This window comes from Tamandua tetradactyla, chromosome 20 (genome assembly GCF_023851605.1).
Source record: "Tamandua tetradactyla isolate mTamTet1 chromosome 20, mTamTet1.pri, whole genome shotgun sequence".
Lineage (NCBI taxonomy): Eukaryota > Metazoa > Chordata > Mammalia > Pilosa > Myrmecophagidae > Tamandua > Tamandua tetradactyla.
In genome coordinates, this window is record NC_135346.1 from 13,188,900 (window position 1) to 13,214,107 (window position 25,208).

Genomic DNA, 25,208 nt, shown 5'->3' on the forward strand with positions numbered 1-25,208 from the left:
GAATCATCTTCAAGAAACATGGCTATTGGAACACAGCTCTACATTTTCAGGCTCCAGCCTCTCCATTACATCTTAACTAAAAAGGTGATATCTTTTTTAATGCATAAGAATAACCTCCAGGATAACCTCTCAACTCTGTTTGGAATCTCTCAGTCATTGACACTTTATTTTGCCATGACTATACTCTTGCTGAACTCTATCTTATCTTTTGCTGAACTCTATCTTTTGAATGGCTCCCCTGATCTCAAGTTCCCTTTGGCTGCGGACCCCCAAGCATCAATTTTTACTCCAGATCTCAAATCACCCTGTCGAGCATCTTTTCTACCCAGGCCTCTGGGCTCTCTAAGAAGGGGTCCACAGGGGCCAACAAACCTTTACTGGTCCACTTGTCCACAGTCAGCAGCAGCGATGAGAGGAGCCCTAACTTCAGCTACTTCTTTCCAAACAGGGAAGAACATATAGACGGGAATGTTCCTATGGTCCCCTGGTATAAAGTCCAGCACCAATATGCTGGAGTCAGAAGGGATTTTCAAGTTGTTATGAACAGTCTGGGTTTGGGTAATTAAGAGGAAAGGCAAACTCTATCCTGGGGGCAGCGATCATTTTATCCCAAGCAGTCCTAAGGAGTTAGGTCACTGTTAACACAAGGGAAGCAAGATTTCAATTGTGAACAATCAGCACCTGTCAATTACATGGGAGGTACTGTGACCAGTTCAAGCTGACAGTTCTTTCAAATTCACCAAGTGTTTCTGGACCAGATCTTTTTCATTCAGTTCGCTCATTCCTTTATCTGAAACCTTGTTCTTTCAAGAATGTACAGTCAACATCAGGAGGAAATAGGAAGGAGGGGAAAGGACTAGGTCTTTTGTACTATGATACAAAACGCTATAAGGCACCAAGTATGTCATCACAAGTTAATAAACTATATCACTCCAAACTAGGCCACACACTAGCAACCCATCATGCAAGAACTTCTTCAATAACACCTCTATGCCACCAACAATGCTCTTATCTACTGACAGCCCAGCAGAAAGCATAATATTCAGTCTAGCCTGCCTAGGTGTCCAAAGAGCTCTATCTTGGGGCAAGAGACATGTTCTAAACTACTTCCTTCCATTCTGTCTTGATATACACATCCAGTTCTTTTACTTATCCTCTTTGCCCACTGGTGGTAGTGATTTTTAGCAATAAACAAAAATCAGGATTCTAGCTGTAAAGCCCCCAATATTCAAGAAAAATGTTTAAGTTAGACACTAAAAATATATATATAACTTTTAGTTTCACAAAAATTGCTCTGCCTGACATAAGCCTGATGAATAAATACTCTGGTGAAATATTTGTAGCGATACCTGTAGCCAGTATGGCCCCAATGTCTTATTCTGGCCTATGTTCTCTGGCAGCCTACTAACATCCATCCTACCGTTGCTAGTTTTCAGACTGAGCACTGCTTTCCTCCTCAACTGACACGTAGGCATCCCTCAGCCCTCAATCAAATACAACTTAATTTATGAAATCAAATTAGTTTCTCCTCACAGAGACTAGCCCCAATTTTCCTATTAATCTTTTTTGATCCAGGAACAATTTTATTAGAATTACTCATCCACTCCCCACAGTATTTATGCTTTGTCTCCTAAACTAAACCAAAAGCCATAGGACAACCATGCCTATGCTTCCTACAAAGAAACCTGAAGCTACACATTAAGGATTCAACCATTTCATATGCTTTGCATTAGCTTGCAATCTCCTCCCTTTTCCTCTACCTCTTTCCTAATTGGAAATTAGTTTTACAAACAAATCCATATAAGAGTATTATCTTTTTAAATGCTTGAATGACTTTGTAAGGAGAACATTTACTAGGCTGATTCCTTCCTATGTGAATGTATTCTGAGCTTGAGAAAAAGAAAAATCAGACACATCTCCAAATGGAAATGGTGGCCAGGAAACGTTAAGCTTCAAATAATGAGCAAGATTCTGATGGCCATGGACAGGTGAATTGTGCTCAGAGCAAGATGTTTGCTGCTCTCTCCTCAGTTCTTCCCAGTAGAAGCCACTTCCTATCCCCATTCAAACTGCTTATTGAGAGCCTAAGCAACCTACTTAATTTCTTAATTTACCTTGGGATCAGAAAACAGACCACAGGATTTGGCAACTTTTTAAGTAATTAAGAGATCATACAGTTTGGAGTATCTGTCTGCCTTGAGTCACATGCCCACAGTGATGCATTGTTACTGCCTTCCTCAACTAGTTCCAGGATAAGCTCAGCATTACTATGACATCATGTTACAGACTGAAGTTACCAGTCCATCAAGTTACTATATAGATCTTGTGTAATTCTAGCAGGTGCTGTATCCAACAGTTATAGGGATACAGTTGTAGGATATACAAATCACAACTTATTGCCACTTAAGGATGCCTTTGTGAATATTTGGGAAAAAAACTGTTAAGGGGTACCTACCCTGTGTATTAAAGGTAGATTTATATAGATGAGCTAGTAAAATATGAAAGCACTTGAAAAGAGATAATATGTTTCATGCATAAGGGAGCATGACACTGTAAGGGAGAAAGTAAAAGGTGACATTCAAAAAGGGTTTGGATTATGTTAAGATCACAAATGAGAGACAGTCAACAGAAACCTGGGAAGCCAAGGATTTGCCAAAGAGGAGTCTCATCACTAAGCGAAAAGTACCTTACTGCAGGCAGCAACTATGCATTTTCTGTATGTACACAGAGAAATGATAAACTCCACTAAGGAGCATTCCTCAATCCTAGCTGCTGAACACCTTCTTCCTCTCCTTCACCCAAATCTGCTGAACATGTCCTTCCTCTCCATCTCTTTCCTGGTAAAATAAAGGTCACTTTCTATAAGCTCTGAGCCTAATCAAAAAGGGTTTCCTTTCCTCTTATTTACAGTTTGCCCTACACCTGCATTTCACAAGGATCATTTACGTTCTTGTTACAGAAATGAACTGAGCAGTGGTACTAAATACAAGTCGAGTCCTGCTCTCAAGCGGTCTCTAATCAAATACTGGAATAATTAACATAAAGCAAATTTACTAGGCCTGGGAACCACAGTAGGTAGCTACTACTTCCAACATACCCAGGGTCAAACAGGCACGAAGAGGTAGAGGCAGGACTCCAACCTCAGGGTATGACTTTATGTCATATTATTAGTTTAAAAGAGTAGTTGGAGGCAATGATGGCTCAGTGGCAGAGTTCTCACCTGCTGGGCCAGAGACCCGGGTTCGATTCCCAGTGCCTGCCCATGTTAAAAAAAAAAAAAAATAGTAGTTGGGAAGTGAGAAGGGTAGGCAGGAATGAGTGTAGCTTTGAAGACTATGTGAAGTTTGGCTGTTAGGATAATGAGAAAGGGCTACTCACACCAAGTAAGAATCTAGAAAACTCTTGGTAGACATTAAAGGAAGAGTGAATATACAGCAGAAAACGGAAAAGAAGAGGAGATAGAGAGTGCTGTAGTTAGCTTGAAGGCCCATTTAACACCATACCTCGGATTGACCTGGGTGCAGAATGGTCACAAATGGCCTATTTTCTCTTGGATGAGCTGCCAGGTCACTATTAAGCATAAGTAAGAGTTAAAGATTATCATGATTTGTTTGTTTAAAGACTGGGGCCATAGTCTATAGGAAGTCAGGAAGGGGACAAAAACTACTATAATGTCAGTCTACTCAATCTTACCTATTTGAAAGTTCCTTTAATACGGGTATTAATGTTATTTACTCCATAATTCTAACAACTCCTGGGCATTATACAGCTCAAGAGCTAATAATAATGGGTTTCTGATTCCTAGAAGATGGTAACTTCCTTTACAAATATATAGTACATGCTAACAATCCTGGACTATCAGTGAATATTTGTGTTTCTAATGATACTGCTATAGAATCTAAGTTCTACTTAGTATAGATAAGCTGTATGCAATTTACAATTATAGCAAGGAATAAGCAGAGGAGACACTTCAGTTAGGAATGGATTCTGAAATCTTTCCCTAAACCCAGGGCCAATGGAAAACAAGGTTACTTCCTGAGAGTAAAGGGGATTAAGGATCAGAACACATAGTCAGAGGGATTGGGAAACTTTTTCTTTAAGAGACTAGATAGTAAATATTTTAGTCTTTTTTGCCAAATGCAGTTTCTTACACATTTTTTTTTCAATAACATTTAAGAATGTAAAAACTATTTTTAGCTCAAAGGCTGCAAAAACAGGCCATGGTGGTGGTATTTAGAGATAAGAACAAAGCTGATCAGGATGGGATTAAGGTAATTCAGAACACAGGCGTAAGGAAGACATTGTCTATATTTTAGAACCACACCTACTCTTCGAGACTGAAGAAAGAAAGGTTTATTTGTCCAGAACCTAAATTTTCTGTAGCACATAATCTAACTCAATCTGTATAGCTCATTTGAACAACTGAAACACAGGGAGCCCAGATTAAGAATGAGGGCCTTTAATCCTGGAAAGCTTATTGTAATGCCTGGGTACATCCTAGAGTACATTAAGCAGATAATCAAGAAGTATCAGCAACATCCCTTGAGGGAATGGGAGAAAAAATACAGAACTATTAAAACCTTATCATCAGGGAATCCCAATACTGTGTCAAACTTTAGGGACACCCAAATCAATAGGCCAAGCCCTTGATTTTGAGGCTTACTCTTGTGAAGCTTATGTAGGTAAGCAGAGAAGCTTAGTCTACCTATAGGCATGCCTATAGGTTACTTCTGGAGGACCTCTTTTGTTGCTCAGATATGGTCTCACTCTCTCTAAGCCCAACTCTATAAGTGAAATCATTACCCTCCCCACTACGTGGGACATGACATACAGGGATGAAAGTCTCCCTGGTGACATAGAAGATAACTCCCAGGGATGAGTCCAACCTATCACCGTGGGAGCAACAATTCCATCCTGACCAAAAGGGGGAAAAGAAGTATAACGAATAAAGTATCAGTGGTTGAGAGAGTTCAAACAGTCAAGAGGCTACTCTGGAGGTGGCTCTTAACGCAAGGTTCATTTAGACATTGCTACCTATCATAACCTGCCAAGCCCCAACCAGAACCACTCCACCCAATTCTAACGAACACCTAGGACAATATATAAGATTCTACAAAGGTTCCCCGCACTAAGGTAACTTTCCAGAAACCTACAACCTCCAGATGGGTCCCTAGTCCAGAAAAGTCCTGAAATCTAGAGGGCCCAGCTTCTCCAGAACATCAGATAGTTTCAAACCCCTACCCCATATTAGTGACAGACCCTTCCAACATGAACAATTTAGAATGGCCATAACCCAAATACCCCTAAAGAGAGGGACAGAAAGATCAAAGGTGATGGTGGGGTTATACAGAGAAGGTAGGGTTTAACAAACAAATATGATTACTGAATCATTAAATTGGTATCTCTTTTAGTCTCCAGTATCTCAGAGCAGCTAGAAGTAAAAACCTAAAATTGTGGAATTGTAACCCATACCAACTGAAATCTGTTCTACAACTAATTGTGTTGTACTTTTTGCTGATCCCTGGTATAGGCAACAAATGGGAATTAATGTGGGATAACATTTGGGATTTTATTTAATTATATTAGGTAGATTTGCAACAAGCAAGGAATGAAGTAAAGGCAAACCACTGTCAAGTGATAACATGAGGAAACAGAGAAGATCACAGTAAGATTATATGTGAATAGAGATTATGGTAATTGGGAAAGGAAGAAGAGAAAAGGGAACATAAAGAGGAAAAGAAAAAAACAAAAAAAATCTGGAAGCTGGAATCAATGGCAGTGTAGTTTTGTGTGCATATCAGACCACTTAAAGCAGTGCAGCACTGGCCCCAGTTAACCATGTAAATGACAATCAGGTCCCTCAGTACCCCACTGTCGTGTCAGCAGCCTCCAGTAAGTTAGGACATGAACTGCCTATAAGTCTTTTTCAAACTAAAAATTCGCACAAAAGTTTAACCCACTTAATATTAAGTAAAGAGACACACTTACACCCACAAAAACAAACCATTTACTACCTACTATGTAACTTTTTATTTAAAGTATCTTGCATTTGTGATGGATGCTTTTTGGGTTTTGCCACACATTTTAATGTTAAAGGTTAAATTATTTTGTACATGCATGTAGTGTGAATAGTTTCCCCACATGGGAATAATGATTATAAAAAGATGACATACCATGTGGGTTAAGTGTCTTTTTCAATTGTAAAACTACAAACTGCCTAGTTACATTTCTCCCAAAAAGACACAAACTGGTTAGTAACTGAATTTCTGGCCAACATATTCAAAGCTGAGAAGATTAAAAGTATTAAAGTCCTCAGATCCAATTAAGGGAGTTCTCTTTACAGACTAAGCAATATTGGTGGTATTCTTTGACTTTAGGGAGCGAAGAGTAGAGTCTTCTCTAATATCCCCAAGACATCCTAATATCCCCAACTCTGAACATTTACCTCAAATAACCTTTTCCAGTTTTCAACTCATGAATAAGATAATACTTTGTTAATTCTATTTCAGAAAACTTTTTCCAAGTTGTTTTTATTTACAACACCAACTTTTAAAAGGTAACTAAACTGAAGTTAACTGAACAGTAAACTAGGCAGTAATTGCTTTACATAAAGAGGGAAAACCCAAAATGCCACTGGTCTATATAGAGAGAACCCACAGTTCAGTTTTATTCAAAGCAAAGAAAAAAAAACTTTGATCATACTAAAAGAAAGTCAGCCATAGATTTGAAATCTGTACTCAAACTACACATGCAATGAGGACAATATTCTGCTAATACAATTGATTTGCGGCTGCATTTGTCTACTGTTTGTCTAATATTAACAATTATAAACAGAGCAGTGCAACTAGTATTTGGAACAATCCTTACAGTGTTACAGTGTCAGGCACAACGCTTCACTTCTCTTCACACCACTGGTTCTCTTTGCGTACCTAGAAGAGATGTGAGGAAGTACTTTAACTCAAGTAGTCTTTTTTAAGACTTGTAATATTATCTAATGATTCATCAATAACCTCTGAAGTGGGTCAGAAAGGGACAGATGGAAAGCTGGAAAAACACGAGGCTACTCTGGAAGTGGCTCTTAAGCAAGGTTCAGTTAGACATTGCTACCTATCATAACCTGCCAAGCCCCAACCACGGCCATTCCAGCCAATCCTAAAGAACACCTAGGGCAATATATAAGATTCCACAAAAACGAACCATTGCCTCCCCAGGTTCTTTTTCTTCCCTTGCTGTAACTATTAAAAAACAAAAACAATGGGCAATTATAGCTTCAGTCACCAAAGCTGACAAAACAAATTTAAATAATTCATACGTAGCATTTCAGTTTGTAGTTGTATCAACAAAATCATCCTGATCTATTCAATTGTTTTCTCCCCATTCACTAAGTGGCTCTGAAATATCTTAGCATAGATCCATCAGTAGTACCTGCTTTTCTGAAGTCAATTATGTATCAGATATCGTCAATACAAAAGGTCCCAGATGCTAAAACTAGTAACTGCTAATATGAAAGCATGCCTTTGGTTAAAAACAAACTGCTCTTTTTGGGATGTTTGCTTCTAAGATGGCAAAGAAAAGAAGGAACAACAGTCCTGCCAAAATGGGCCATGGGCACGTGCAGCCTATTTACTACACACACTGCACCAGCTGCATACCCAAGAATAAGGCCATTAAGTTCATCATTGAAAACACAGTACAGGTCGTAGCCATCAGGGACATTTCCACAGCAAATGTCTTCGACACCTACATGCTTCCTAAGCTGTATGTGAAACTACAATACTGCGTGAGTTCTTCCATTCACAGCAAGGTAGTTAGAAACCTATCTTGTGAAGCTCAAAAGGACAGGACACCCTCTACCCTGATTTAGACCTGTGGATGCTGCCCATGACCGCTGCCAAAGCCCAAGTAAGGCGCTGAGTCTTTATGGACTAATCTCCAGAAAGAAAATAAAATGGAAGTTAAACTTAAAAAAAGAAAAGAAACAACCCAACAAATTGTTCTTTACTTATAAAAGAACAGGCACAATGTCCAAGTGTTTTAATTATAAAGACAGGTCAGTAAGAATACGTTTAGGTCACAGAAGGTATCTATTAGCCCTCAAATGAGCTCAAGACTTCTTGATACAGACACCTCTTTACCTTGCATATTAAATGGGTTTTAATCTCTTTTAAAAAGTACATCACATTGGGGTAAAAGTAATTCAGAACACAGGGGTAAGAAGACATTGTATTTTAGAACCACACATACTCTTTGAGACAAAAGGAAGAAAGGTGTATTGGTCTGGAATTGGTATTTTCTATAGTGCATAATCTAACTCAACCTATCTGTATAGCTCATTTAAACAAGTGAAACACAGGGAGCCCAGAATAAAAATGAAGGCCTTTAATCCTGGATAGCTTATTGTAATGCCTGGGTACATCCTAGAGTACATTAAGCAGATAATCAAAAAGTATTGACAAAGTCTCCTGTGGGATGGGAGAAAGAATATGGAACTATTAAACCTTAACATGAGGAAATCTCCTGATACTGTGTCAAACTTTAGGGACATTCTACAACTAATTGGTGCAATGTACTTTGAAATGTATTGCTTTTTTGTATATATGTTACTTTTCACAAAAAAGAAAAAAAGTCGATTGCTATGATAAATGCACAGCTATATAGTTATATGATGATATTGTGAACAATTGACTGTATATTTTGGATGGTATGTGACTGTATAATATACACCAATAAAAAATAATTAAAAACAAAACAAAACAAAAAAAACCTTTAGGGACACCCAAATCAATAGGCCAAGCCCTTGATTTTGAGGCTTGCTCTTGTGAAGCTTATGTAGGTAGCAGAGAAGCTTAGTATACCTATAGGCATATGCCTATAGGTTACTTCTGGAGGACCTCTTTTGTTGCTCAGATATGGTCTCACTCTCTCTAAGCCCAACTCTATAAGTGAAATCATTACCCTCCCCACTACGTGGGACATGACATACAGGGATGAAAGTCTCCCTGGCGACATAGAAGATAACTCCCAGGGATGAGTCCAACCTATCACCGTGGGAGCAACAATTCCATCCTGACCAAAAGGGGGAAAAGAAGTATAACGAATAAAGTATCAGTGGCTGAGAGAGTTCAAATAGAGTCAAGAGGCTACTCTGGAGGTGGCTCTTACGCAAGGTTCATTTAGACATTGCTACCTATCATAACCTGCCAAGCCCCAACCAGAACCACTCCACCCAATTCTAACGAACACCTAGGACAATATATAAGATTCTACAAAGGTTCCCCGCACTAAGGTAACTTTCCAGAAACCTACAACCTCCAGATGGGTCCCTAGTCCAGAAAAGTCCTGAAATCTAGAGGGCCCAGCTTCTCCAGAACATCAGATAGTTTCAAACCCCTACCCCATATTAGTGACAGACCCTTCCAACATGAACAATTTAGAATGGCCATAACCCAAATACCCCTAAAGAGAGGGACAGAAAGATCAAAGGTGATGGTGGGGTTATACAGAGAAGGTAGGGTTTAACAAACAAATATGATTACTGAATCATTATTAAATTGGTATCTCTTTTAGTCTCCCGTATCTTAGAGCAGCTAGAAGTAAAAACCTAAAATTGTGGAATTGTAACCCATACCAAATGAAATCTGTTCTACAACTAATTGCTGTGTTGTACTTTGAAACTTATAGCTTTTTTGTATATATGCTATTTTTCACAAAAAAAGGGAAAAAAGTCAACTGTGATGATAAAAAAATATTTAAGCCTCCCATATTTTGGAACATTTAGAAGGAAAAAATCTGAGAGGACTGTATGGTAGTCCATGACAAACTCTGGGATCTGTCCTGTAACTACTTATTAAAGAGTACTTTGTAAACTATTGCTTTTTTATTTCTTTGCTTTGTATATTTTATACTATACAATAAAAAAGTTAAAAAAAAAAAAAGCACATATCAAGGACAAGCTGTGGGCTACCTACCTGGGCTTCCTCCTCTTCAGTAAAGTCGTTTTTGATATTGAAGGTCTTGCGAATCTCCTCAGGGGTTTTCCCCTTGATCATATTGGCAACAGTCTTGCATGTAACATCAAGCAAACCCTTGATGTCTAAGTAGTTTGCAGCCTGTGAGGTGACAGTTGTTTTCATTAACTAACTAAATTTAAAGTTAGTGATTAACAATCATATCTAATTAAACTTAATATGCTAGTTAATTTTAAAAAATTAAAGGGAGGAAAATAAGTCAAACATAAGTTTTCTGTGAAAGCCATTTTTGCATATATATCCCCTTCTTTGTTATACCTCCATAATACCAAGTCTCTGTGCTGCCTTAAGCAAACAATACTAGCTAAAATGTTAAAAAATGGTCACCTTTTCTGGGAGAAAGAAGATCAGGGGTAAGTATCATATGTCAAGTTGCAGCAAAAATATTTATCCTTTTTAAAAAAAAAAATTATCAATGGGTAATTGGAGCTGAAGGGATACAGACTGTGCAATAGGACTGAATACAAAAACTCAAAAATGGACAACACAACGCTACCTAATTGTAATGTAATTATGTTAAAACACTGAATGAAGCTGCATCTGAGCTATAGTTTTTTTATATATATTTTTTGTATTTTGTATTTTTATTTTTTTCTCTATAAATCATTTTATTTCTTTTTCTGTTGTCTTGCTATTTCTTTTTCTAAATCGATGAAAATGTACTAAGAAATGATGATCATACATCTATGTGATGATATTAAGAATCACTGATTGCATATGTACAATGGAATGATTTCTAAATGTTGTGTTAGTTAATTTTTAATAAAAAAAAAATATCCATTCTTTAAGAACTTAAATATAAACAGTTGTAGCACGTATTTTATTCATCTTTAAAAAGAATCACCTTTTGGTTTCATTGATTTTCTCTATTTTCCTGTTTTCTATTTTACTGACTTCTGCTCTTTAATATTCCCTTCAGCTTACTTTGGGTTTAATTTGATCTTTTACTAGTTTCTTAGGATAGAGTTAGAGCACTCATTTGAGACCTTTCTTCATTACTACTGAGTTTAGTTCTATCAAATTTCCTCTAAGTACTGCTTTAGCTATGTCACACATATTTTGATGTTGTTTAATTTCCATTCAGGTCAAAATACATTCTAATTTCCCTTTTGATTTCTTCTGTAACCCATGGGTTACTAAGAACTATATTATTTAGCTCTCAAAATTTAGAGATTTTCAGATATCTATTACTGATTTCTAAATTTAATTCCACTATGGACAGAAAACAAACATTGTATGACTTGAATTCTTTTAAATTTGAGACTTGTTTTATGGCCCAGAACACGGTTTAACTTGGTAGTATATATAAACTTGAAAAGAATATGTATTCTGGAAAAGAATATGTATTCTGGCTGTCTTTAGATGTAGAGTTTTATGTCAATTAAGACAAGTTGGTCAATAGTGGTATTAAAGCCTTCTATACCCTTACTGATTTTCTGTCTACTTCCATCAGTTACCAAGAAAGAGGTGTTGAAATCTCTGAGTATGACTGAGGATTTGTTTATTTCTCTTTAGAGTTCTATTGGTTTTATTTCACTTACTGGAACTTTTGCTTTTAAGTAGATAAATGTTTAGGAATGTTTTGTTCTCTTAAAGAATTGATCCCTTTATTAAATTATAAAACCACCCCCTTATACCTGGTAGTATTTGCTCCAAAATCTGTTTTGCCTGATATAAACATAAGCCATTTCAGCATTCTTTGATTAATGTTAGCATTGTATATCTTTTTCCATCCTTTTAAACCAATCTTTCTTTATATTTAAAGTGGGTTTCTTGTACACGTACATACTTGAATCTTCTTTTTTGATTCAATCTGACAACCCCTGCCTTATGGCAGTTAGACCATTTATATTTAATGAGATTAATGATGTGGACTCTACATTACATTTGAATTGAGTATCAATGAGTATAACAAATTTAATTCTGCCTGTGTTAAAGGTTCTGGGAGAGAGTCATTTTACAGTACATATCAAAAACATACCAGAATAAGTTCAAAAAGTGTTCCCTGGTCAACTTTCAGGAATTCTTGGTCCCAAACAGGAATATCATCTGTTCGCTTTTCTTTGTTCTCATCATCTTCAGGAGGAGGGGGGTCATCTTTGTGGTGGGTGCACCACTGAATGACCTACAAATGACAGAAGTTCATTCCTCTGTGGTATTTGTCACAAAGTACTCATTACACTGCTGGGGCAAGTTTATTTTCACATTAGGATAAGAACCAGTTAAAGTGGAATGTGACTCCCAGGGATGAGCCTAGCCCTTGGCTTTCCTGACCAAAAGAGGGAAAAGAACTTTAACAAAATAAGGTATCAGTGGCTGAAAGTTCAAGTAGAGTCAAGAGGCTAATCTGGAGGCTACTCTTACACAAGCTCCAGCTAGATATTGCTGTTTATCATGGTTTTTCAACCCCCAATCAAAAGCATTTCTCCAACCCTAAAGAACACCTAGGCTGGATCTGAAATTCCACAAAGGTTCCATGCACTATGATTACTTTTCAGAAACCCACAACCTCCAGATGGGTTCCTAGGCCAGATAAGTCCTGAAATCCAGAGGGGCCAACCTCTCCATAACATCAACTAGTTCCACCCCCAACCCTTATTATCAACAGCCCTTTCCAACACGAAAAAATCAGAATGGGTATAGCCCAAATACCCTTATAAGACTGGGAGAAAGATCAAAGGAAAAGGTGAAATTACAGCAGAGAAAATAGGATTTAACAAATGAGTATGACTGCTGAATCATTATATTGCTATTTCTTTTAGTCTCCAGTATCATGGAGCAGCTAGAGGGAAAAATCTAAAATTGTGGAACTGTAACATATCAAACTCCGAAATCTGTTCTATAACTATCTGCAGTGTTTTGAAATTTATTGCTTTTTTGTATATGTTATTTTTCACAATAAAAAATTTTTAAAAAAAAGAACCAGTTAGAGGCTGATTTGAACAATATGCTAGTCAGCAGACAGGCTTGAAAAGCAAAAATAAAACGATGCATTCTTTACAACCTTAGAGGGTGGAAGACCTCAGATAAAAGCAAACCATTCAAACAGATTACTATACTTCACCATATTAAAAAGATACATAACCATTCTAAGAAATGATCATGATGGTGAATATACAACTATGTGATGATTATATGAGTTATTGATTATATAACAAGAACAGAATGATCATATAAGAATGTTTGTGCTTATATGTGGTTATGCATCATAAATAAAATAAATTAAAAAAAGAAAGGGAGGGGTAAGGGTATGGTATGTATGAATTTTTTTCTGTTGTCTTTTTATTTCTTTTTCTGAATTGATGCAAATGTTCTAAGAAATGATCATGATGATGAATATGCAACTATATGATGATACTGTGAATTACTGATTATATATGTAAAACGGAATGATCATATGTTAAGAATGTTTGTGTTCCTTTGTTGTCATATTTAATTATTTATTAATTAATAAAAATTTTTTTTAAAAAGATACATAACGTCAAGACAATGATAAAGATACCTGCCATATGTACAACTGACAATGTATTGGCCTGTAGAATATAAAATCATAAAAATCACTACAAAGAAATGGGCTAGAGATATGAACAGACAATTCACAAAAGAAATTTCAATAATCAAACACGAGGAAATGCTTAATTTTCACTAGTAATCAGAGATGCAAAATGAACACAAGACTAAAATACTACTTTAGATTGCCAAATAAAAATATCATGACGATTTTGATGGAACTAACTGTTGGCTAAAGAGTGAGGGAAACATAAACTCCTCTTTTGGAGAGTGTAAACTGATAAGATCCTTTTGAAAAGTAATCTAGCACTACCTAGTAAAGCTGAAAATGTACATCCACTATAACCAAGCAATCCTAAATAATCCAGACACATGTACAAAGATATTTGGTGTCAGAACAAAGCAGAAAAAGCCCAAACATGTTCCCTTATAGGGGAATGAATATTTTATGGTTAAAGTTTCAGAAAGCTGATTAACTAGACTATGAGTATTAGCATGGATAGACCAAAATCAATGCTGAAAGTATTGAATTGTACAATGGATGTGGTAGGCACATGGGTGTTCACTATAAAATTCTTTTACTTTTTTCGCATGTTTAAAAACTTTTCATAGTAAAATGTTAGGGGAAATAATGCTGAAAGAAAATGGCAGAGATGATAAGATGCAGAATTATTTTTAGGAGGAAAAGCCAAGCATAAAGGGCTTCAATAAAATGATAGCTTTTAAAAGAAGTACTCTAGTTGTATAAGTAAAGAAACAGCGATTAGCATTCACTTATGAAGAAACTCTTAAAAGGACATGTAAGACAGTGATTGTATACTTTGGATGGTTTGTATGGTATGTGAATCTCTCAAAAAATTGCATTTTAAAAAGGATATGTAAGAAACTAATGCAGATTATTACTTATGGGAGAGGGGATCAGATGAAAGACAAAGATAGGAGATTTTACTGTATAGTTTTACAGTTTGTATAAACTCAATATACTTAACAGTAAATATTCATAGGAAATAATAACACAAATAGGTTAAAAAAAAAAAAAAAACTTCTCATTCTCAGAAGTGGCCCTACCTTACCCAGCCCATCTAGTGAGGTAGGGCCCTCTGATCTCATCTATTATCCCCTTGCTTGTTCATTATGTTTTAGCAGCCACACTACCCTCTGCCTTCCAAAAGACATCAGGCATGCCCCTGGCTCAGGGTGCTTGCACTTACTCCCTTTACCCAGAATTCTCTTCCCTTACATATTTACCTGTCTTTGTTCAAAGATCACCTTTTCAGTAAGACATTTCCTGACCATCTTTATTTTAAAAATAGCCAACTATCCATCTACCACTACCCAGTCTACCCCTCTTTCCTTCTTTAATCTCCAAAGCTTTTGCATTTGGTATATACTTCTTAGGTTGTCTGTTTCCCCACTCCTTTAAGTATGTGAACTTAAGGGCAAAAGTTTCTGTCTCTCTGGCTCACTACTGTACCTCCAACACTGATAAAGTACCTGGCATCTGAATTAATGAGAACAAATCCTTTTGGAAGCAGTTTACATTAGTGGAAAATAGAACACGTCAACTTTAAGACAACACTCAGAAGTCAGAAAGAATGAATCTAACTGATAAAATGTAAAGCTCTGAGCCATAAAATATCATGAATTAATGTAAGCCAAGCAAACTTGTAGAAAATCTATTAAAGAACTCCTATAAAAAGTCTGACAGAAAGATGGGTGAAGGGAAACACAATACAGAAAACATAATCGGCCAATAAAACATGTAAAATGCTCAGGCTTAGAGAATCAGTCTTTAACCGGTCTACGGAGAGTAAAAAAATGGGTAATAAATTAGTAAGAGAATAGAAAAACTTGGTAGGAGTACAGAAAAATACACAGTGCAGGTGTGTCTCATGCACAGGTTAGGATGAAATGCATTTGGTCAGTGATCTTTGAAAACCCCTTAGGAGGGGGCCAAATGAGCCAATCATCCCTATTTTTTAAGTCTAGGATAAACCAGGTTTTCCCCCAATATGGGAACAGGCTGTTATTTCTTTAGGTGAGTATAAAATTAAATAACTGGCTTGTGTAAGGAGCCATGTGTCCTGAAACAGTAAAATCTTATTCTATGTAGAAAACTGTTTATTCTTAGACACAAAGTACGGTGATCAACTGGGGAACAACAACACACATCTCTTGTTCTTAAGCTCCCTTTGGGCATACGCATTTAGTGAACAAACAAGACAAACACTTTCCTTTTTGCTAAGCTCATATTGTTATACTTCAGTAATTTAAATGTACCAAAGCAAAAGACCAGAAAACTCAAATATACTCAGGGCCTGGTTCAATAAACAACAGTACATTTACAGAGTCTTAATAATACTATGTAGAGTTGTCAAAAAAAAAAAAAAAGAGGAAACTATCTATGTACCAATATAGAAATATAGGATATTGTTAATGAAAAAAGAAAAGTACATATAAAAGTGCATAGTTTGCTCCCTTATTAAGAATGGGGGAAAACATTTACTTGTTAATATCTGCATTACGAAACATTAAAAGAATAAATGATTACCTAAAGGAGGTGGATCAAATCGGAAGGACAGGAATGGGTATGAAACTGTTTATACTTCCCTTTATGTTGATACCAGCCATTTTAAGAAAAAAAATTAAGATATTCATGATTCAATTCGACCACGCTCTGAAAGCTGGTATCTTTTGGAGAGCTATTACTTGTATCTATCAAAGTATACCATCCTGAGACTCAGATTGGTCTGGGTCTACATCTTGATAATCTACATTTCTCCCAGATAAGCACTTGCATAGGCACACCAAGGTAGTGTGAGAATAGCCACTATAGTGTCATTAGTATAAAAAAAAAAGCAAACTATAAACTAAATATTCATCAATAAAGACTCATTAGCTGTAGTTCTTTTGTACAGTAGGACACTATGTAAGAGTTAAAGATAACAAGATAGATCTATGTACGCTGATAAAAGAAGGTCACCAAGACACTGTTAAAAAGTAAGTTGAAAAATAAGACTCCATATGTCCTATTAAAAAGAATCAGGCAGAACTTTTTTCTGTATATTATTATATTATTCAAGGACATTCAAATATCATTCAAACAAATGTTTAAGAATATTCAAATTCAAAAGCAATTTTAAGTGATTAAGTTTTGTATTAGAATTGCTGAATTTATTTGCATCAATCAGTGTTGTATTTTTAGGCAGAACGGACTTAACTAATATTAGCTAAAATGTTGGTCAATATATCCAAATAAAATTTATAGTAGAGTAAGTTCAAATATGGTTTGAGTCTTTCAGGAACTTGTGGTCTGAAAAGGTTATCTATTCAATCCCATTTCATCAGGATTAGAAGTATTACATGCTAGACTCAGAAGAACTATTCATCTACACAAAGGAACAATTTAAGTATGCAAAAGCTTAAAAGCTAAGTTCACTATAAAGTTTAAGTGTCCCCACTCTAAAAATCAAATCTTTAAAGACCTTACCTTTTTTAATATTGCTGCATTAACATTTGGTAGAGGAACTGGGTCATCATCTCCTTCATCATCCATTCCTAAATCTAAGCAAATCATAAGACAGTCACCATTATTTCCTAACTCCACGAGAGTATTTACACCAAATACTTCAACAAGGCTATGTTTCAAATAAGTAACTTAGAAGATAGACTGTCTGAAAAAATACAAAAATACTTTACTACTAAGAATAGTTCTTTTAGGGGCATTTAAAATTAGTGGTCCATGGGCCACCCAAAATATTATAAACTTGTATGAGTACATAAATACAGGAATATTATACAAAGGGAGCTCTAAATTAAGAGGGAAAGTTATTTCTTAATTGGGATTGAGATGACTGAGTAACCATCAGGAAAAAATTTAAAACTGGGCCCTTATCCTAATTCTTCATACCAAATTCTTTGGATGGACTGCATTTAGAAAAGTAAAACAGTAAAAAGTACTGCAAGTAATAGAACCTGGGTTGATGGACTTACTTTCAACATATGCTCTCTTTCATGCTGTTTGTTCAACATGTACATGTTATTGCCTATAATATCATATCTGTAGGATTCTCTGGTAAAAAGGTCAAACTTTTAGATTCTTAAAGTGATCAGTGAACCTCAAAGAACTTAAAATCCACGTTACTTGAAGATTCTAAGTAAGAATATTTTTTCAAACCAAATGGGTCTATCCTTCAGTTTTTACATGATTAAACAAAAGTGGCCTAAGAAAGTTACTTAATAGCAATTAGATGCAGAAAGTTATGACAATGGTGTAATGGTTGCAGCAGAGTATTAGTGATGTAGATATGGCCAGTGCTGAGTCAAACATGTAAATCCCTAACATATGCCAGCTGATATTCTATACAGTAGAGATATAACAATACACAAAGGAGGACTGGGGGAAAGGGGAAATTGTTGCAATTTTAGATAAGGTTGTTCAAGATGCCTCAGTGAGACATTTTGGTTAAATCCTAATAAGAGGCAGAATGGCAAATGCAAAGGCCTTCTAGTAGGAGTATCTGGAATGTTCTAAAACCACTAAGGAATCTAGAGCAGGGTTAGCACAAGGAAAAGCAGCATGAGATCAATTAAAAGGAGACCAAATAGTAATAAAGCCTTGTAATTTGGCTGCTATACTGGAAAAAGACAGTAGAGATTAAGGGTAAAGAGTAAAACTAACAATAATCCAGGCACAAAGTGGTAGCTGGACATTGTTAGTAGCTATAGAGGGAGGAGGTAAGAAATGGTCCAATTCTGGATGCATTTTAATGGTAGAGCCAATAGGATCTGCCAACAGATGGGAATTAGAATGTCAAAGCAATTAGGATGACTGAGGTGTATGGTATGAGCAACTAGAGGGATGGAGCTACCATTAGAGTTGCCATCATTGATATGGGGAAGGCTACCGGAGGAACTGTGGAATTTGGGGGCAGGGGGAAATGATTAAGGGCTCTGTTTCATAACTTTGAGATGTCTATTACATATTCAAGGGTAGAAAAGGAGGTTGTATATTCAAGTCTAGTAATTAGGAACAGAGATCAGAAGTATAGATAAATTGGGGAATCGGTGTACAGATGGCTTATAATGCTATGAGACTAGATGAGATAATCAAGGGAATGAGTATAGATACAGTGAAGAGGTTTAAGGATTAAGCCTAAGAAACTGCAGCCTTTAAAGATGGGGAAACAGCAGTTGTGAGAGAGTTAAGTAGTGAAGTATCCTGGAAGCCAAGGAAGAAGGGAGCAAACTACCAACCATCAAATTCTATCAATAGGTCTAGACGAGACCTGAAAACAGACAGTATACTTGAAGTCAGGGAGGTCACTGCGTTTTAATAAACAGTTCCAGTGGAGTGGTAGATGAGAACAGATTTAAAAAGAATAGTACTCTGTTATTTTCTATGGATGGATTCACTTATCTTCACCCTCTTCCCTTCCACTGATGCTTTTCCCTGACCCCATCAAAGCCTATAGTAAAACTATAAAATGACAATGTCTCATGTGAAGCCCAAGTTGGATATGTTTTTCCTGAGCTAATAGTATAAAATATTTTTAATCAAAGAAGAGAGAAAGAAGTTCACTATGTAAAATATTTGTGTTTGGGAAGATATTAGAGGAAACATTAATACAGAAGACCAGCTTGTTTAGATCTAAATCCTATTTGGAGAAGGTTTAAACTATATCAAAAAATTAGGGCCTTATGGTTGTAAAAGATTACTTCTCCAGCAATATTTTTTGCTTTTACACTGAAGGCACAAGTAGCAACAGTCATTCCTATAAGCTATTGAGTTTCACGGACCTCTGAAAGACTAGTATTCTGGTACCATAGCCTGGACCTAAACAAATCAACCAATCCACATGTACATGCATGCCAAGATTCCCTCTTGATTGTTCTGTTTAAAAGGTTTTATTTGTTTTCCAAGTTACATAAAACCCATAACCAGAGACACTGCTGATGCAAAACAAGGAAAGTAGTAAGTTGTCAAATTCAATAGACTCCCTTCTTCAAGAGGCTAGAATCTAAATATGTATTATTACTTAAGATAAAGCTATTCATCCCAGATCCCCAAAGGTTATAGAGGAAAGAATAATTTAACTGTTGCTATCACAACTCACTTGCTTCAGTGATCAAAGTTAGCTTTGAAAACCTGCAAGGAGCCCTATGTTCTTAGGTTGGCAAATGCCTCGTTGAAACAGCACAGGACAGATTAGTATGTCAGGCACCAAGTGGATGAAATAAAGAAAGCATTCATTGCCAAAGCAAGTATTCAGGCAGCAATTTGGGTATCAGTTTCTACATCTTCTAGTTAAAGCCTACTCACCAGCCTTTAGGGACACTTGGATTGCTTTCACTCTTTATTAACAATACCATAGTTCTTCAGTCAACAGGTACTTGGTGAACAGTGACTGTAGGATGTACCAAGGGGTTTACAACTTAACAGAAGAGAATCATGTGAAGTTACCAGTATACTGGGGTGTAGGTGCCACGACTGGTATCAAAAAAGAATCACATGTTCAGCTTTTATCAGAAAGCAAAAGCCACACACTAGAGAACAGAGGGCTCTCTTTAATTCAACTTCTGCCTCTACTACACCTAAAAAGCTGCTGTTAAGAACTCGAACTTATTAACTGTGAAATCCTAAATGACCAACCAGTCTGCAGTCTGGCAATCATTCTGGTCCCTTCAAAACGACTCCTCTTTCCTTGACTTCCACAAATCCCTACTCCACTGATTCTCCATTTACTTCTGACTTCTACACTCTTAACCACCCTTTCTTCCTTCCCAATGTGGCTGCCGGCAGCCAACCCCACCTACTCTTACGGATTTATATTCCCATAATAAAGTCAGTTGTTTTAAAAAAATCTCTAGCAGTCTACATACAACATAGGAGCCAAGATCCACATACTGAACTGCCTAGTAGATTACTACATAATCTCCTGAAGGAATCTCAAACATAAAATGTTCAAACTCAAAGTAACCTTCTCCATTCTTCGCAAATTCATTCTTCATTTACTGCCAACTCCTGTAACACAATCCCTTTTCACCCCACAGACCCCCAACTAAAAACCTCAATTTCACTCTTTCCTAACCAACCCTGGGTATTCTTCCTCAGAATGGTTTCCCAAAACAACTTAATTTTACTAGATTTGAAGTTATCACCTCACTAGTATATATTCTTCACAGGCCTGAAGAATAACATCAGCCATGTTGCTCCCAAAGCATTACTTAGCACACAACTTTATTAGTACACTAATTATAGCATGTGACTGCTTACCTTGTTTGGTGTCTGGCTTTGCTATCACTTTATAAATTCTCCTAGGGCAAAGACCATGTCTCGCTTACATTCTTTCACCAGCATATAGCTAGTGACTGGCACATAACCCCTTCTCTTCACTTAAGCTGCAGATCTTCCTTACATAAAAAACCTTAACATTTGGGTATGGAAGAACACTTACAATTTTTTTTCCATCAATCTACTTTTACATTTCCATATACCTATTAATATCCACCAGCCCACTGAAATACAAAGAAATCCACATTGGTTAGTAAGTCTCAAAATGTCTCAGGACCTGTTTTCTAACCTAGCTTCTTTGCTATGCTTCATATACACCTTGCAGCAGTTTCAGAGCAATAAAAAAAAAAATAGACAAAACAGAAAACATTAAAAAACAACAACAGATTTCTACCCAGCTTACTTCCTCCCTTGAAACAAGGTGCTTGATTTGGCTACCATATAGGAAAGTATCCTTTTTCCAAGGGCTTTAATTTTTGCCATTAGAAATTGTAAATCCAAATTTATGTGAAACAGAAATGAGCCACTGTCTGATCTGAGATGTGGAAATCCATTTAATCTTATGGCCTTATCCATTTAAAAAGGAAACAAAAACCCTCATTAATTTAGAAAGTACAGAAGGGATGATCTGCATCAGAACAATGCAAACTTTATTCCTTCATACTTTTTTTCCTTTTCCCAAAGGAAGAAATGTAAACTTTACCCCTTCATACTCTTGAGCACCTTATGAGAGACTGCTGCTCCTATAAATATGATATTCAGACTGATATTCACAGTACACATTTCCTTTTCTTTCTCCCCCATCCAGGTTTTCTAATAAACTTACCTTCTAACATGGTCTTTATAGTCACAGACTGTTTGGCAATTTCCACATCAACTTCAAATATCTCTCCATCAGAACTCTGCAACTTAATTGAAGGCATCTAAAAAAAGGTAATATATTGATCTCGGAGTTTAAGAGATAAACGTCAGTTCTATATGACATTTCATCAAGTATGGTGTCAGAACTTTCTAAATTACTAACTAAAAAATCCCTAGGACCTGCAGTATAAAAATACTGTCCTAAGTGGTTATTCCCAGGCAAACCTATAAGTATTTCTACAGAAATATTTTAATGTCTAACTCCCAAGAACAGAAGCTTCTAAAGGCTGCCCCCACTGAACTCACTATTGGTATAAATTTAAGTTACACTCTATAATTTTGATGTAAAATATGTCTCTCTGAAATTGACTTACTAGATTTCATTCTGCTTCCACTGACTACTGATTACTCCATTTGAATAGTCAACTGTCACAATTAACCCCCTGTAAGCCTGAGAGAAGTCAGTCCAAAATAAACAAAGCTAACAGATGAAAAATTTTCCATAGTGAGCTCTACTAATAAAAAAAATAAGCTCAGATCCAAAGAGTAGATCAGCATAATTATGTATGTTTGGACCAATACAGTACCATATACAAGAGAATAAAATGATTTAAAGATTAAACAGATGTCAGTACAATTCCCTAAATCTAATAAAGGGCTTAAATTTCCCAGACTCCTCTTTTTATCTTTGATTACTGACCAGGTGTCAAAGTTTGAGATCTTCTGTTAAAATCCCCACAGAAATAAAGTATTACTTGCTCCAAAATGTATTTATTAACTTAGCTTAATTATGAGTCACTGGGAAAAAGATACCTCCAACATAAAAGCTAATTAAGCAATTAACTTCACAGAACTTGAGTTCTAGCAAAAAAAAAAAAAAAACAAAAAACTTTTGATTCCTTTAAAAGTAAAAGTTCTAACTGAGCAATTTTTTTTTTATCATCTCCAGATTCTAAAAGGAAAAAAAAAGGCAGCAATACCTGGCAGTAAAAACTAAAATTCAAGACTCCTTCAATTCCAAGTATAGTTTTTGAAAGCCCAACTTCTGATGTTTTCATAACCCTGTGATGTCACTACTTACTAACTTAAAGTATTTCTGAATCTCTCCAAGTGTGTTGTATTAAAAATAGTGTGAATTATCAGCGAAGTATAGAATTTGGCATTTAAAAATTCACAGACCTATTTTAGGTTCAAAGACTTAAAATCACTATCAGTTAAACATTCATTAAGCTTTTCCAAACAGACTAGCAATTCAGGGAAGGAAGCAAATGGTAATGCATGTTTTAAAACCAGCCACTGAAATATCCCGCTCTCACTCAACCAAGGTTGAAGACAATCACATTTCACTTCCCAGTTCACATACACATCTGCTTCTCCAGGTTGCTTAGTGTTTGCCAATAATGCAGTTGTCCTGCTCAAAGGAGAAGGGCCCAGAGCAGGCCCAGAAACAATGCTTCCTGTGACAAGGCAATGAGAAAAGGTATCCCACAAAAGTAAATATTTTAACCTGCCCTATTTTTAATTACAAAACATGTTATGTCATTTTTAGCATAGTACTGGAATGAATATTACAGGACCACAAATGACAATAAAGCTACTTTTAAGCAGAGTGACCATTTCATATTTCTTCCAAATAACTCAGGATAAATAACAAGATCTGCTTAGTCATACTCAAATTTGTGCATTAGGTTACTCTGAGAGGAATTAGAGATCTTCTAAACAGCACAGAGGCAATCGTTTAATCTGTAATTGGATGCACTTTGTAATCCTAGATTTAACAGTCTAAGATAACTTTTTTTAGTGTTATGCTGCCAGAGTTAAATGTCATTTTTTTCAGATAATAATAGATGAAATGCTCATCCGACATGCTTTCAAAGACCATTCCTTCAATTCTTTAGGCTCCTTTAATTGGAATTAAATCACCCTCCATGGTTGGCTTGAAGTGGGTTTTATAATATCACAAAGGAAAAAACTAAACCCTGTACCATTGTGACCCGAAATTCTGACACCTCTTTTTAGACTGCAGGGTGGAGGATTCTGTATTGTTCTATGACACAGACACATTCTACAGTGTCGCTCTGATGAAAAATTCATGCTCCGAAGATCCACACCTCCATTAAAAAATGAACCAAAGCGAGTGAATCTGGTAGCCAATTAAAAGTCGGATATTTCGGGTGAAGCTTTACCGAGTTAGGGCTCCTATAAGTCACGCCACTATGACGATGGTCTCTGCTGTTTACAACACTTGTTTCAGCGACTCCAAGTCGTGGTAAAATAATGGGGATAAATATTAAGAGCAGAAAATCCCTCGGCCCCAGGACACAGCACTGTCAGGACCGGTGGCAAGTGACGCCAAACACAAGGAAGAGAAAGGATAGGAGCCAAGAAGCCAACAATTCCGAACTACCACTACCACTATCACCTTCACCGCAAGACAGGAAAAAACAGAAAAGGACATGGCCACATGCACACGCTCCCGACAGCCAAGAACCCCATTCAAAACCCCGCCGTCACCCCCGCCCTCACTTCCCCGGGCCAAGCGAAGTCCCAAGCCGCAGCCTCGGGCCTTGCGGCAGGACTCGGCGCCGGGTGACGCTCCCCGGTGCAGATAGGGCCCAACCCGGCGCTCAGGCTCGGACCTTCTCTCTCCCGCCCGGGCGCCCCGCGGCCTCGCCGAGTCGAGGGGCAGAGGAGGGGACGGTGGACGGGGCCCGGATGGTACCACCCCAAGAACGGGCCCCGCAACGAGTTCCATGGGTCTGAGGAAAGGCCAGACCCAGTTGGCTACAGCCTTCGGCAGCCTAAACAGCATCGCGTCGCCACCCAGCTTGCAAACCACCCCTTACAGCTCGTTCGGTGGTTACTCACGGTATTTGGTCTCGCGGAGACGGTGGGCCGGAGGCTGAGGCGAGCCGGCGGCGTCAGTACAATACGAAGGAAAAGGCAGAGAACAAGGCCACTCCACGGGCGCCGCTAGGCGAACGCCTTTATATACGCGGGCGAAGGTGCCGAGGACCCCAAGGCCTGCGGCGTCACAGAGCTGGCTGGGCTGGCCGCTGAGATCGCCTGACGGGAAGCGAAAGACGGAGGGGCGGGCCCAGGGCGCAGGCAAGGCAGTGCCATGCGGAAAGGTGGTGAGGTGAGTTGAGGGGTTTTTAGTCTTACCTCCACCATCGAAAGCGCGGCTCTTTCTTCTCAGAGCGGGAAGCGGGGGCCGAGTGCGGTACCTCTGCGATCTGGAAGGTCCTTCAGGCAGGGGCTGTCCCAAGCAAGTTAAAGACCCCGGTCCTGAAAAGTCTAGACGGCGACAAAACAAACGCGGAGGGGCGAATGGCGTTCTGAAGGAGATGGGACTTTTCTTTCATGATGGAAAAACTGGGACCCAGAGCAAAATGAACCGTCAGATGTACTTTTTGCAGTCACCACTTTGAAGTTCTTTCTGCTCAGGGCTCGTTTCCTTCACTGAACAGATAGGCCTGGCCTTGTCTCTTAACATTAATTTCCTCACGCTCTTC

At 37.4% G+C, this 25,208-nt stretch overlaps 1 protein-coding gene across 12 annotated transcripts; it reads right to left on the bottom strand.

Annotated features, from left to right (window-relative positions):
• Nucleotides 1-6,639: 6,639 nt before the first annotated feature.
• On the bottom strand, nt 6,640-25,128 carry SKP1 (S-phase kinase associated protein 1). 12 transcript variants are annotated; one of them, XM_077138445.1, is made up of 6 exons: nt 24,859-25,128; nt 21,659-21,755; nt 17,029-17,102; nt 12,010-12,153; nt 9,969-10,109; nt 6,640-6,929 (listed from the first exon to the last, which is right to left on the bottom strand). In XM_077138445.1, exons 1-6 carry the CDS (start codon nt 24,865-24,867, stop codon nt 6,894-6,896), a joined length of 501 nt encoding a protein of 166 aa, XP_076994560.1. In that variant the 5' UTR covers nt 24,868-25,128; the 3' UTR covers nt 6,640-6,893. The 12 variants fall into 12 exon arrangements, with proteins under 12 accessions (XP_076994560.1, XP_076994562.1, XP_076994570.1 ...); XM_077138447.1 differs by lacking the exon at nt 24,859-25,128 and adding an exon at nt 24,562-24,745; XM_077138455.1 differs by lacking the exon at nt 24,859-25,128 and adding an exon at nt 24,562-24,744 and having other exon boundaries at nt 21,659-21,734.
• Nucleotides 25,129-25,208: the final 80 nt, after the last annotated feature.